General features: G+C 42.5%; 1 protein-coding gene across 2 annotated transcripts in view; it reads right to left on the reverse strand.

The window, feature by feature from the left end:
• Window positions 1-14,442, reverse strand: part of MYO1E (myosin IE) — an 88,239-nt gene extending 73,797 nt beyond the window's left edge. For both annotated transcript variants that reach the window (XR_012588933.1, XM_074599633.1), the window contains exon 1: window positions 14,168-14,442. Coding sequence is in view for 1 of the 2 variants with exons in the window: in XM_074599633.1 (XP_074455734.1) it covers window positions 14,168-14,170 (3 nt within the window). In the remaining variant the exon portion in view is untranslated. The remainder of the gene's footprint in view (window positions 1-14,167) is intronic.
• Between the last annotated feature and the right edge of the window lie 1,274 nt (window positions 14,443-15,716).

Raw genomic sequence — 15,716 nt, forward strand, 5'->3', positions numbered from 1 at the left:
CACACTGGAAGTCTGTAACAAATTGGAGCATGCCCTTTGGGATTTGCAGATGAAGACAGAGGACCTCTGTAAAGGCTTGGAGAAAGTTACAGATGTAGAAGGGAAAGCTTGTGGAAGACAAGTGCAGAAGCCAAGAGGTAAAACCAGAGTCAAGCCAAGTATTTCAAAGTCACATGGCTGATCAATGGGAATGAGGACAAGCACAGGTTTCTACACAAGGTTAGAATCAGAGAAGGTGTTAGGCTGAACCACTTTCATCAGCAATATTGAAGGCTTATAAACAGATGAAAAGAGTACTAAGGTAGAACTGAAGGAGCAGAACTTCACACACACATTGGAGACCTGCCTGGATCAGGCTAGGCTCCCATCATCTCGCCAACTGAGGCCGTTCCACCATTCCCTCTTGAGATTTATTGCCCTTATTCTCTTTCCTATTTGAGAAGGTAGGATCTGTCACTCAGTCTATTGCAGACCAATCACAATGTGGTGTGGATACATTGTCTGCCAAAACCCCTCTGACACACTATAGATTATTGATGCTCCTAGCAGATCACAACACAGAGACGACGACAGCTGTTAGGAATATGCCCCCTAGATATATTCCCCAGTACTTCCTTATTAAAACAGCTCCAGAACAAAACCACATCCACTGAGAGTGCAATCACAGAGGCTCTGCACAGCTTTGATACTTCAGTGAGGTTCTCACACACTGTCACACTAGAGACGGTAAGATAGCAACAGGAATAAAGGGGGAAACAGTATGTTTAATTGCATTATGTTTATTACAATAGCAAATGGATAGAACAATAAAGTGTACTCCCCCACCTACCGGTTCTAATACTTAGATGTCCTGACTTGCCCTGACTCAAAAGAATTTTACTCAATTCTAGTTCTTGAGTATATCCCCAAGTCTTCAAAAATATCATGAATGAAAAATAAGTGACTAGGCATCTCATTGATATATCATGCCAATAATAGTAAGTGGTTTCATTTAAATGAGGTGGACTTCTACCCATCTCGAGAGTTTCAATTGGTCAAGAATAAATGCAAAACAAGCCCTAAAAGGACACATTTATCTACAGAATGTAAAAAACATTCTTCATTGTTCACTGTATCCTGTTACTAGCTTGAACATAATTTTAGCTACTGAATTGGGCCTTTTTTGTTTTGGCAATGAGATGATATTAACTTCCCCTTTGTTTTTTCTTTTCCTGTTTGTACACCTGCACTCCCAATGAGCAAACAGCAACAAGACTAGTATTTTCTAGTTAGCCTACTACTCTACATCTGTAGAGAGCAGAATGACAAAATACTTTCAAAGCGCTGGGTAAAAATCACAATAACCTTGACTTTTAATGTTAAGATCTAATTGTAGTCCCCAAGTAAAATAATTTTGAAATAAAAAAATGGATATTCTTACAAAATACTGTCTGCTTCAGATGTAAAATTCACAACCATAGCTACCTCACAACAGGTAGTCTATACCCCAATTACTGACTCTCCAGCTACATATTTTGAAGCGTAGACTAGGAAGAACTGCTCAAAGTCTTAAGTGCATTCTAGAACAGTAGAAAGTTACCATTGGTATTCCTGATTGAAGTCTCTCCCCCCCACACTAAGTTATGAGCTATTAAATTGTTCTTGAGTATGAGAGATCCAGTACAAATGACAGCTCGCTTTGTCCCTTGCAGTCCCAGGCTGGACTCAGCCACACTCAGCACAAAGAAAAATCCTACCATATAGCAGCAGGATAAGCCTGCTAACTGCTTGTTCAATTTTCAACGTATTCTGGTCTGAGAACAGACCCATGTAGTGGAAGAGCCAAGTGAAAAGTTACCTAATGGCCTCAGGTGCAAAAATGCCTCAGCCTGTATCATTAAGAAATTATCCAAACAAAAGAAAACTTGATTTCAGTAGGTGAACACTCTCGAGGTGTGTCAGACTAAATAGCTATTCATGACTAATTCATTAATTGCGGTAACAACATGCTTCTCTCTTACATTCAAACTACCACCTTCAGAACAGATTCGTCAGAACATCCTTAGTGACGGCAAAAGGTTTAAGAAGCATCTGCCTGATATACTAAAGGTGCAGGCTGTACCATCAACACAGCCCAAATATACTTGCTTCAGCACTTGTGTCTTTCACACGGTTAAGACTGTTTTCAGAATAAACAAGCCTTAAATTCCTTTCCACAAAAGAAACTTTCAGGACTGGAAAAAAAAGTTATTCAACTTATTCTATGTCACTGAAACAGGGATTTAGAATACTGCATTGTGTTCTGCTCTTCTGGGTGTGTTTTAGATATTCCTTTCTTATCCAGAATTGGAAGGTTTTAGTTCTGTCAAGACTGTATCCATAATGGCTTAGTTTTGGGCAGTCTGACACATGCAGCTGAACTTTATTTAGTCTGAGTTTAAGTACAGGCTGCAATACTTAAAAACAAGAAGAGGTCAAGCTCAGGACTCCTAAACTAAAGATCAAAATCTGCTCTTACAGAACTTATTTGTATTTTTACTGGTGAATTGCATGGGAGCAGGTAAGGCAGCTAGCTATTTCAGCAGGAAGTAGGGAGTACATTTTTAGTGATTGCAATGCTTTTCTGAAGTACACTGTATTTACTTCTTTCTCAATATGGCTTTATTAGTGACTGTTTTAAGAAACCAGGTTTAGGCTTGGAGTTCCCCCCACATTTCCCATACTCTGTACTGTCCACAATACAACATGAGCCCACCCAAGTACACGTCTCAAGGAAAAAAAAAAACCACACACCAAGGAGCAAGTTAGGAGATGCAACTGACATTGATGTTCTAATTATTCTTTCCTCTTCCACTATCACCAACTAAAGGCTGAGTGTTCATTTTGCTAGAAGTACTTTGCAACCTCCACTAATTCCAATTCTTTATAATTTAAGACACACCACTACTGATGTATAGACCACTGGAAGCTCTGCTGTAGAACAAGCACTTGTAACTATGTAAAGACAAACTTTTAGCATTGTAAAGATGCAGGCCCACTTACCTTAATCCATCCCATTAGTGCCACCTAACTGCTTAACATCACTATAACTCTGCATAGAAAACTGCACTGTACACAGCTACAAAGAAAACAGACCCTGCCAAGATTAACCCATGGCTTGAGGAAGGTTAGATTATCCAGAAACACTGTACCACCCCTCTCTTTTAATGAGGAAGACTGTTCATTTTGCCTAGAACAATACCAAATATGGGAATAAGTAGCCACTGTTTTTCAGTTTCCTCTCAAGCGTTCCTAGAATGAACCAAGAATAAAAACACAAAGTAAACTACAGGAAGAAACCACTGCTGGTCATGAACTTAATCAGCATATTGAGATCAGGTCTCTATGGACTGGGTGTGCTGGTATTTCAGGCATTAAGAGCCCTGGAACAAGAATTCCTATTTACCACTAGAAAAAGCTTTAAAAAGTAGCACTCATGGGAACAGCTTTAAGACTTCTGGAGAAGTCAGCTGGGTAACCAGCACTAGGAACTGGTAAACTAAGTATTCCTTTCAATATTAAAACTGACAGTTAACAGTAGTACTATCTACATTAAATAACCCATTCTCTACTATGGTGCACTGAAGTTTAACCACTTTATAGCCTCATAAGAGGCCCATGCACTTTGTTAAACACATTCCCGAGACTGAGGACAAAGTGAGTGGTGACTGTAGCAAGTTCTGTAGAGAATACATTTTCTGTGTGTTTGAAGGCTTTAGATAGAACAGATTAATCTCTGTTGTTGTGTGTTCTTTTTTAAACTACAACAGAACCCATTTCAGCTGTATCAAACATAAGTTTTGTTAACCACATAGCATCATATATGCCGATTTAATTGCTATCTAAAGCAAGTATCAAACTGGGCAAATTTTTTATTTTCTCCAGTACCTTGGATCTAGTCCTTTATTGCCATGCAGATGTACATTATTACATAGTGCTGTAAGACAAGCGCGACAGTTACAGACAAATATCTAAGCTGCTTAAGAAACCTGATTTCGTTGCTAGAAACAGGTACTCAACATATATCTTGAGTTCCCCATATTCGATACTCAGGCATTGTCAAGTCCTCTTTCACTTGCTTAGGCACACTTCTAATCTGTCTTGTTCTGCTCAAGACCTGCCCCTATCCCCCTATCTGAAAATGAACTCTATGGTTGCAATCCAACGTTGAGACAAAAAAAGCAGGTGAAACACAGCAAAATAGCAAAAGCAGTGGCCCCTCCTACAATGAAGTCATTCTCCCTTTCCCCCACACAACTCTGCTTTAAATGGAACTCAAGTTTTTGCTCATTAAAGGCCAAATCTCAAAGCATACCTCTATAGACGTAAACAATGTCATAACAGGACCTCCATTTGTTACAAGCAACATTCAAGTTCACTGTTTCCCCTGTGTCAAGCCTAACACATCTTAAAAAACAACAATAGCATAGTATGTAGAAGTTACTGCAACTCCAACTTTAAGAGCAAAGTCTATTTGCCAATAGTCTATTCCTACAAACGAGAATCACCAACAGAATGGGACCTGGGTCCTTACAGGGCTCTGAAACACTCTTCCTGCAGGGACTTTGCCTTCAATCGCTGGTAAGTGGAATGTGTCACTGGCCATCAAGTATGAAACCCTGAGGGGCCCACCTAGTCCCATCACTTAGCTGGAAGAAAAACGTTCCTCCTCACACAAGCACTGCATGCTAATGCCACCCCTTCCAAGCGCAACAAGCAAATGTGGGCTTTAAGCATCTGTAATTAGGAACTCTTGGCTACCTGAGGAAGAAGGGGAAGAGATGCTTTGCAAAGCCAACAGTCACTGCAGAGCAAGTAAACAGACAACAGTTTGGATACAATTCAGGATAGATTTATGCAGCTGCAGCTCTTTTGCCATAGATATCTCAGCAGGTTTAAGCTGCTGCTCAGCAGCAATAGGCCTACAATTCCCCTTCCACCAGGGCCAATCAATTCCAGAAAGTCACCTTACTCCAGTTGATTCAAGTCTTGCAGGTTACACAAAGAACAGCCAGGATAACTCCTCAGAGTAGGACAATTTAGACAATTTCAGTTTTTGAGGGTATTTTGACTTTTCCACTGCAGAGACCAGGATGTTTTTGTAGGAACCTTCGGTTTCCTGAATCTAGCAATTATTGACCAATATAGTAGTTCCCAGCATATATTTAAAGTTGAGGGGAAGCACTGAAAAAGGCTTTGAAGACTACCAACAATACAGCATCAAGTCCTGGAAACACGACCGTGCATAAGGCACAGTTTTTTAAGTGGAGAGAAAAAAAAAGTGTAGCTGAACTAATTCTGTTCTTAGTGGAACTACTGTATTTTAATCAGTAAAGTCAAATATTTTTTTTCGTGGATTAAAGCAATTCAGAATTCAGGAACTAAACAAGTTTACAGAAGAACTGTGTCAGCAGGATATTATATGGTATAGAAGCTATACATAAAAAATAATGCTTTGTAATACATCCGTTTCCACAGTATCCAAATTCTTAATTCAAATTATGGTAGGAAAGATATCAGAAATTTCCAAGCAGGAATACTGTATCAGTCTAACTTGCTTCCATAAAAACTGTACTATCAAGAATCAACAAAAATTATAGAACTAAATGATACAAGAATCTAATAAAATGATGGATTCCTGTGACTAAGTAGTTTTTTCTCTATATGATGGCATCCTATCACTAGTTTCCTCAAAAACATCAGATTTCTTGACCTATATTTAGACAGCAAATTATAAGTGCCAATACCAAGACAGCAGAAGTATTTATGCAAAATCCATGTTTCATTGGCTTTACCAGAAGATATTTATAGAATCACTTATTAATTCAGACTATGTAGACACCTAGTACCTCTGTGCTCAGAAAGCAAGGATGAGTGACTTTGTAGCTTTATATCCTTTCTGGAATGAACCTCACCAAATCCAAAATGCCGCACTTAAATTAAGTATAGATGTACTGTAAGTATGACTGTTTTCAATTACTGTTAAAAACACTTTTGCACATTTCCCTTTCTTTAGGTATGTACTGAGTACAGTTGGGGATGCAGTACAGGAAAACAAATTCTTTCATTATTGATAAACAGACAAATCAAACTCTTCTCAAATACTGAAAGAAAAGGCAAATACTCAAAAGTATGCACTTGTTTTTGAGTACCATGAAGTGGCCTTTAAGATTAGGTTTAATGAAAGTACTCCTTCAATATGGCCTCAAGAACACTGCTTTTTTCACTTAGTAAATGAAATATTTTCCAGCTCATATACCAAAACATCTGCAGTAAGTCCAAAACCTGAGTGATCTAAAAGGTGTTCAGTTCATGCCAGAACCACCACCACAATAGCTCAAAGCCCAACAGCTAAGAGAATGCTAATGCTGTACATATACCTAGGTAAACTTTTGTCCTTGAAATCTTCCTACTAACCCTCCAGACCAGTAATATTTTCATACCAAATGAGCTATCTGAGTGTACAGGGGTCACAACCCAATGCACTTCAAATGTGTTGGCAGCATTTGTTAGAAGAAATTCAAATACACTTTGTATCAGCATCCTTCTTTACAAAGTTGGGAATAACATAGGGTTAAGAGTTACTGCAAAAGCAAATTTGGAAGCAACTTAGCCATTTGTGCAGACTTGTATCCTTCAAGGCAGGAAAAAAACCAAAACAAGATGAGACAAATTCTTGACTACTGCTTGGCACTGCAAATATATTACTGACAAGAGGTCCCAAGTTTCATCTTTCTGCATTTCTGCTATTAGCAATATACAACTCAAAGCACAGGAAGAGACATAAATCACTGCAAAAGATAACAGCATACACTGGTAAACCGCCTAGAATTTAAAACCTCACAAATGTTGTGGAATGTCAGATTGAAAACAGAAGACTGTCCTAGGTGCAGGATCAAACATCTGGCAGCATATTACTTCATAAGACACAAGCATGAAAGATTTAAAATCCTGAGCGTTAAGAACATAGGACATGTTTTATAAAGGATATCAGGCTGCATTGTTCAGACTTGAATATGACTTCAACACTTAAATTAGACAAGACTGACCGAGAACTGGTTACAGACTCAGGCTCAGCTGATGAAGGTGATTCAGCAAGTGGTTCTGAGCTGGCAAGGAAAAAACCCTCATGCTTCCTGTACAGGGACAAGTGTAGCTAGTCACTGCAAGACAGCTAGCCCGGTTTGAAGGATGCCAACAAAACCCTCTCATTTAGACTTCAGATTGCTGAACAGGGCATCAAAATAGCTTCTAGAAACACATGCTTTTGCATAAACCATTTATGTTCCTTTTTTTGACAAAGCAGGCTAAAGAAAGAGATCTATCATCATCCCACACCAAGAATATAAAGCTGTTGCCTTTCGCATTGTTCCCCTGTGAGGCAGAAGTGGCTTTCACCGGAGATGCTTCTGGCAGCTGAAGAATCACCCAGATGACAGGAGAGTCCTTTTTACACTTACAGAATGGTGTTGATCTTGAAGCATGCTGAAGACCTGATAACATCTGGCTTTAAAGTTCACATCTAGTTGTTGAATTTATGTCAGTAGATAATTCTTCATACTTAAAAGCTCCTCTGAAGTATGCTTCCCAATAAGCATTACTTATGATAATTGACTCATGCTCCAATTACCAATACTGCTTTCCTTGTCAACTTTCCCATTGGCTTTGTTTAAAAAAAAGCCTTTTCAGTTTAAATTAAAAAAATTAAATTCAGAAGTGTTTTTTAGAAATACACTTTACAGTTTATGAATCCAATCCACCAATGGTTTTAATGCCAATTAAATGCCACTATGTCTTTGGAAAAAGATCCTTGACCACACAGCCCCTTTCTAGGCTATTTGCATTAAGTAATCTTGAGCTTAGATGTGCTTGCTGTTGTAAACAAAGCAGTCAAACTCTGAAGCCATTTACACATTTGTATGAAGCACATTTAATAAAATAGGCAGAACACACCTGTAAGGTTCAGCATGTGGAAATGCTTTAAGAAACCTCTTCCTACCACAGTAATGACAGTCAAGCAGAGAGAAGGGATTGATGCACTGCCAGGACATGACTGCACACCTGGTCTCCCCAAGGGGTATTCACATTTTTGAAGAAGTGAGGGTAGGAGAAGGGGAGGAAATCAGTAAGCGGAGGACAGGAAAGCTGGAAGGTGAGCATGAGTCAGGAGATGAGCGATAGCCGTACTTCCTGGGCAGGACAGTGATCGGCATCTCAGGAACGTGGGAGAAGGGAACAGGCTAAGGGAAAGACTGATTGAGCCCAGGTAGGTCTGGATAAGACCTCACACCCAAGCTCCCCCAGGAGTGCAACAGCAGGCGATGATTGCACAAGTGTCATAACCATCAGGTGAGGCAAAGGTCTAAACAACTTGTCAGAGTAAGAGACAGCTCTCGGTTCTGATCTTAAGATAGGGAGAAATTTTTTGTTTACTTCCTGCTATGTTTCTCTGGTATTTTAAATGCTTTTACACCCATGTAGTAGAAATAAGAAAAGCCAAACAACATACAACAGCTAACAGAGTCCTTTGGCTACAGCGGTTTCAAAAATTAGTAAGCAGACCATACACCTGTAGTACTTATCCATACACACGCAGTACAAAAAGACACTTCCACAGGAGTAATAGGAATGCTGGTCATTCGCTAGTGACCAGAAAAAGCTCCTTGGCAGACAGTAGGATAGCAAGGAAATTAATGATCTCTAACAGATGAGAAAAATGGGTAAGAGAGCCTTTATATTATTTTTCCCAAAAGGTTTAGTCTTCTATACTGATGTAAACCTTTGCTGCTCATATTCAAGGTGAGATTTTAGATAGTACAAAGTGGCTTCATTCAGGAAGTTAACAATAGTGCAAGCCAACCCTTTCTTGCCAAAGCCTGTGCCTGGTGATTTCTGTGTTTGCGGAAGGACTGAACTATTTTCCAAATCCTTATTTTTATTTTATTTTTTTTTTTAAAACAAAACATACACACACACACTCTTCCCAGTTCTAAGAACTACTACTTTGATTTTACTCCTAGTCTTGCACTGTTAACTCCTAGAACAAAACCTGTTTTAATTAGGTACAAAATCCCTTTCTAACATCACTCTTGTGCTTTCCAGTGCCCACACACCTCCTAGATCCAGAATCCAGCTTCCTAAAAAAAGCAAACTGAAGTACTGCATTACAATAGCGTTTTAGAAAACTGAAAAGGGAAGCAGATCAATTTGTCAGTTATAAGCCATGCACTGTGGCAGCAACCAGAAGCAAAGGGTAAGCAAAAACCTGACAATTTGCAGGCCAATACAGTGAGCCAGATCACAGGTTAGTCCCTGTCAGAACTCTCCCTGCAGCTCCAGTCAGCTCACTCCGAGGGCTACCCAGGGTCCCTGGCAAAGTAAGTGCAAGAGCTAGGAGCTTCGGAGGAAAGATTGCCTCCTACCTTTTTGTTCCTTTCCTCATCAGATGCAGCAACTAAAACTAACTAGGTTTTATTGATATATAGGATGCTTTTGTAGCTGTGAGGATGTCTATTTATGTGTTCTCTGTCTATGCGTTAGCAATACACACATACTATATTAAAAGGCAAATCTAAACATGCAGGCATTTCTATTCCTAATTTCAGCATAAGGAATTGGAAAAGTACAAAAACATTTATTCTTTGATATAACTTGGATAGAGCAGTACATGGCCATTTAGATGGATGTCACTTTTACACTAACTCTTAAAACTGGGAATAGATTAAACTGGTATTTATGAAGGAAAAATATTTAAAACTATTACAAAAGGAGGTGAGAAGACTTCTCAAGAGAGATGCATAACTTCTCAGTGTTTCAAGCAAGGAAATATACTTTTCACGTTCAGATGAGAATATTACTAAGATTTTGCTGAGAACTCAGTAAAAGCTTGACAACACTTCACTGGCTAGCTGTCAAAGGCCTGTTTTAACTTCCCCTATGCCACATATGCAGGAATGCTTTAAGATGAGGCAGTAAGACTGGGGCAAGTTATCCCTTCAAGTTAAGAAGTGGCTGCAAATAGTTTACTTAAACTACTAATAGCATTGTCACCCCATTTCCTTCACTACAAGCTAGTTATGTATGGAGAAGGGAAAAAAAGCAATCCTGGAAGGCAAAAGAAACTATGAGAAAAATGCTTAAGATGTACATATATACACAATCATATTTTCAGCTGCATTTGGGTAACATTCTGCATACATCAGTATTTTCTGAAAAAGTGTGCTAACATACATAATATATCCATAAACCATTCTAGAGGTCTAAACTTGAAAGAAACAGAGACAAGCATGCACACAATGTAAACCTAAACAAAACACACCAAGTATGAATGACTAGATTTGCTATGGAACATGCTACTGTGTTTTATTATATTTTATGTATCTGCCAGACAGAAACACCATATAGCTGGAAGATTTTTCCATTAATGCACCTCTAGACATAATGCAAAGCACATGCTGTTACCCTCTCTACTATTCCACATTTGGCAGAGAGCAAGGTTTGAGCTTATGCTACTGTCTGCAGCACCAGACAGAAAAGCACCCTTCAAATGCAGAAGCATCAGTGTCTTGTTTGTGACTTTCCTGCAGGAAAAAAGACTTTAAGACAGTATAAGGTCCCAACTCATATCACACATAAGCTATCTGAGGACCAAATCCTAAAGGTCAGCAAGTCTTTTCAGGCTAATTGAGTCATTTTCATTTCTGCAGACTTTCGTAGGCACTATATGTAATCAAGACATCCCCAGCACCTCACTGGACTGGGCTACAAGTATCTGACCTCTACTGATGTCAAGCTATGTTGAACTGCTATAAAAAGGTTCCTTTTTAAGAATCAACTGGTTCTCCTTCCGTCTTTGTGGAAGAGGTGGAAACAGGAAGACACCAAATATGCCCAGATAAAATGCACATACTGACTGCAGTGCTACAGAAAAATGCTTAGCATTGAAAAGCTGGTTAAGGAAAAAAAAAAGCTTGTGTGTTGCCTTTAACATAAGTGAATTAGACAAGCCCAACTTCCTCGACAATTTGTGAGTTACTTCAGATACTACTGAACCTGCTTCCTCTTGGAGCCTTCGCTTCTCAGTCTCACTAACTAAGTGGTACGAAACTTCAGCAGAAGTAATCTAGAACAGAGATTATGCAAAAGCAGGCTAAACTGATTACTGATGGGTTGATGCTGGTGTGTTTCTTTTGGTTTGTGTTTAGGGCTTTTTTTTTTTAATGAATATGGTAGCAGTTTATGTCTTAGAAACAGTATTAAGTTTGCTGATTAGTGTTCAATGTTTTATCCATAAGAGAGTCAAAGCCAGCTGATAGTACTCAGGGGAACAATCTTTCCCTGAAGACTACAGAGCTACTTTAAATGAAAAGTTCAAGATCAGATTGTCATATTAACATGACAAGACTAATTTTGTAACCTAACACAGATTCTCCATCCATCTCCAGATAAGATCCTGTAATGCATCACTACCTGATGAAGGTTCAAACTCACAGTATAAAAGCAAAAGTTGCATAAAGTTCACCTGACCTTACATTTCATTTCAAGCAAGTTTCAGCTTAGTGCTGCTGAGAGCTTTCCTGAACATTAAGGATCCAGTCCTTCACTGGAGTGGGACTACTTTACACTTACATAATACACATTTGTGAAGATTTATAAGTTGCAGCTAAGCTGTTAGAGGTTCTAGTTTATTTTGAATTTAAAATATCAAAACACAAAGTTAACAAAATGGATGCATTTCAAGAGAAAAATTTCAACAGCTGCCATATGTTCCTTAAACCTATCAGCTTTAGTGCAGCTTTGCCCCACTGTTGCTCATTCCCACCTTGTACTGCCGCATACAGCCACAAAATAGCTCACCCATTCCACATTTGCAGATCTCCTCCTGAAACCACACTGTTAACTGGATACAGATATTGATCTGGATTAAAAATAAACCAGCAAAAAAGTACAAGCATATTGCTAAGTTGCACCAAGCTGCACAATCTTGCCAGCAGACCTGAGCAGCGCAACGCACCACAGCACTGAGGCTAGAGAAGGCAGCACATTTACACCAGCATCACCTTTACACACTCTGCTGTATCCGACTGCCTGAGAAGCATGAAACTACCACCACTCATGTCAGTGGTAACTCAGCACCGTGGACCCTGCCAGAACAGGACAAGTTCACTCTAAGGTCTACAGAAACGATATGTCAGAGAAGACTTTAAAGAACAGAAAGCAGTCCTATGACATTCAGCCTTTTCTCCTCCTCCAAAGAAATCAAAATTGCCAAGACAAAAATAAGGGAAATAATGTGAATTTTTTAATACAGCACACAGAATGAATATAAAGATTCAGGATATTACTAGCATGATTCATGTTCGTAAGCAATCATTTTAAGTCCTGACAGGCAATCCTTCTGCCAGCTTTTTAAGTTACAAAAGACTACATTCTAATGATTATCAAACAACTGTTTGGGCATAAGTCTTCAAGAAGAGCAGTGCTTTTAAAAACAAGCCTTTCTGGTTTGCTTGTAATCATTACTTATGGACAATCTTAAAAACACACTTCACATTAGTTTGAGATCTCACAGTGAAAAGATTAATTCAAGACTACTTCAGTATCAAATTAAAAGCTGAAGAATAACTGCCTGAACAGTTCCCTGAAAAGGATATTGTGTGAAAGAAGCTAGTTGTCTTAGTTTGATAAAGCAAAACTCATCAACTATGTTAACAATTAGTTATGTGTCTGTAGAAGAACTATATTTTGACTAAAACTTTTCATTAAAAAGGAATTAATGGAGCCCACAGCAGATCAACTAACAGACTCACTGATCTCAAAGTATTACTGTTAACAGGTAGGCATCTCTGAAGGACCTGCACCAAGGACTTACAATCCCATTTAACATGTCAGCAGCCTAGGCAACAATACGTAATCTCTAGCAGAAGTCCGTAACTGCCACAGGTGTCTGTGAACTAGCAAACACTAAGGTGCAAAGGTTATGGTTAAAGAGTTAATTTGAGCCACCTGGCTAAACAATCAACTCATAGAGAACAACACAGGTACATATCTTACTCAAAGCTCCTTACCAACAACAGGACTGGATCAGCTGGTGGTATCACTATCCCTGAGTGTGACCGAAATTTCAGGTTCCTAACCTCTGCAATACTTTATTTAAAGTAAAGGCTTGTGCTCAACATAGGCATAAGCAGGCACAAGTGCACTTGCCTCAGAAAGTCAAAGCACAGCCACTGGTAATGGGAAAGGCATCCTTTAAAAGATATTGGGAGCAAAGGGCCCAACCTAACAACCCACATAAGTCAGTAAAGCTCTGAATACACAAGGACCAGGTTGGTCAGTCTTTAAAACTTCACCTTAGTTAAGCTTTAGTAGGAATAATGCAAAAGTTTTCCAAGTATCTTAACTCTGCAGCACTTCACTTCAGGACAGTTTTTAATAAATAACTTGGTTTAAAGGTTATGAATTTTAGCCTAGTTTATTACCACATAAGATTTTTCCCCACTTACTCTTAAGTTCTTGTGTAACAGGTAGTCATAACCATTATTTGGGTTACTCCAGGATGAAAGCTATAATCAATCGTCAGGAGCCAATCACTAAAGACAGACCAGGTTCAACTGCTAAACCTCAGTTTTTTCCCCAACCCAGCACCGACACCACATCCCCCGTCCCCCCGGGCGTCACACGCACCCGGCGGCCGCAGCGCCCCGGGACCCGGGCTCGGGAGCTGCGCTGGCCGCACACGGCTCGGCTGCCCCCGCCGCCCGCCACCGGGCCACCCGCGCCCGACACCGACGCTCGGACACGGTGCCAGGGACCACCACACAGAAACCCCCGGAGAAGCCCCTCTGCGGCGGAGATCCCGCACCTCTTGCCCAACGCCGCCGCCTCCCCTTCCCACAGGATTTTTCCCGCTGGAGGACACCAACAGGCCAGACCTCCTTAGACGCCGGCCGGCGAGAGGACGGGCGGCCCCGAGACGCGGCTGAGGAGCGAAGCCGCCGTGCCCCACCGGCGGAGCCCACCGGGCCTGCTCCACACCTCCCCACACACACACCGGCTCCGGTAACACAACGGCCCCGTCGCCACGGCCCCTTCCCGGCGACGAGTGAGCAAACACGGCCGGCAGGACCCCCCCCGGCCCCGCGCCTACCATCGCGGCTCCCCGACGCTCCGCCGCTCTCCTCAGACAGGCCGGCGCCCGCCGCCCAGGGAAGGGGGAGGAGGGAGGGTGCGGGCCCGCCCTCCCCGCGCGCGCAGCCAGCCGCCAGGGCGGGGCGGCTCTGCGAGGGCTGGGGCTCGCGGCAGCGGCTGTCCCGCGCCCGGCCGCGCGGGCGATGTGTCCATAAATGGCGAAACTCGGCCGCCCGCGCAGCCAATGACCGCGCGCGCCACCGGCACCGTCATCCCCCCGGGGGGAATCCCCGCGCGCGCGCCCCGCCGGCGGAACGGGCACCCGCCACCCGTGACGCGCGAGAGCGGCGCGGGGCCGGCACCGCCCCGAGCCGCGCCCCGCCCCCGCCGCACCGAGGCGCTTCGGCCCCGGCGACAGCGGCAAAGACGACGCGCCTGGATCCCGAGGGGACACCGAGCGTGCCGGGCCTCTCTGATGTCCTTACCAACCACCGGCGCCAGAGGACCGGGGGCACCCTCGGTCAGTTCGCACATGACACCGAGCTGGGCGGGAGTGCGAGGACTGGACGGGCCGGATCGACGGGCCGAGGCCAATGGTGTGAGGTTCAACAAGGCCAAGTGCTGGGTCCTGCACTTGGGTCACAACAACCCCATGAACGCTACAGGATTGGGGCAGAGTGGCTGGAGAGCTGCCCGGTGGAAAAGGACCTGGAGGTGTTGTCGACAGCTGGCTGAATGTGAGCCAGCAGTGTGCCCAGCTGGCCAAGAAGGCCAACAGCATCCTGGCCTGTATCAGGAACAGTGTGGCCAGCAGGACTAGGGCGGAGATCGTCCCCCTGTACTCGGCACTGGTGAGGCCCCACCTCGAGCGCTGTGTCCAGTTTTGGGACCCTCACCACAAAAAAAGACATTGAGGTGCTGCAGCGGGTCCAGAGAAGGGCAACGGAGCTGGTGAGGGGTCTGGAGCACAAGTCTCATGAGCAGCGGCTGAGGGAGCTGGGGGTGTTGATCCTGGAGAAGAGGAGGCTGAGGGGAGACCTTCTCGCTCTCTACAGCTCCCTGAAAGGAGGGTGTAGTGGTGGGGGTCGGTCTCATCTCTCAAGTAACAGGCAACAGGACAAGAGGAAACGGCCTCAAGTTGCGCCAGGGGAGGTTTAGGATGGATATTAGGAAAAATTTCTTCACTGAAAGGGTTGTCAAGCATTGGAACAGGCTGCCCAGGGGAGTGGTGGAATCACCATCCCTGGAGGTATTGAAAAGATGGGTAGATGTGGTACTGAGGGACATGGTTTGGTGGTGGTTTTGGCAGTGTTGGATTGATGGTTGGACTGGATGATCTGAAAGGTCCCTTCTGACCTAGACAATTCTGTGATTCCAAAATGCTGAAAATGGGTACTGAAAATAACCACAAATGCAAAAAATCCAAATGCAGCGCTGGCCTGGCAGCTGGCATCTGTGCCACGCTGCCCATATGGCTCTAACCAGAACATGGTCAGTACAACTTCATGGGACTCTCTTTTCTAAGGCACCAAATAATTAACACGCCCACAGCTGAGGACTGCCGTCCA

The sequence above is a fragment of the Larus michahellis genome, chromosome 9 (assembly GCF_964199755.1).
Source record: "Larus michahellis chromosome 9, bLarMic1.1, whole genome shotgun sequence".
Taxonomy (NCBI): Eukaryota; Metazoa; Chordata; class Aves; order Charadriiformes; family Laridae; genus Larus; species Larus michahellis.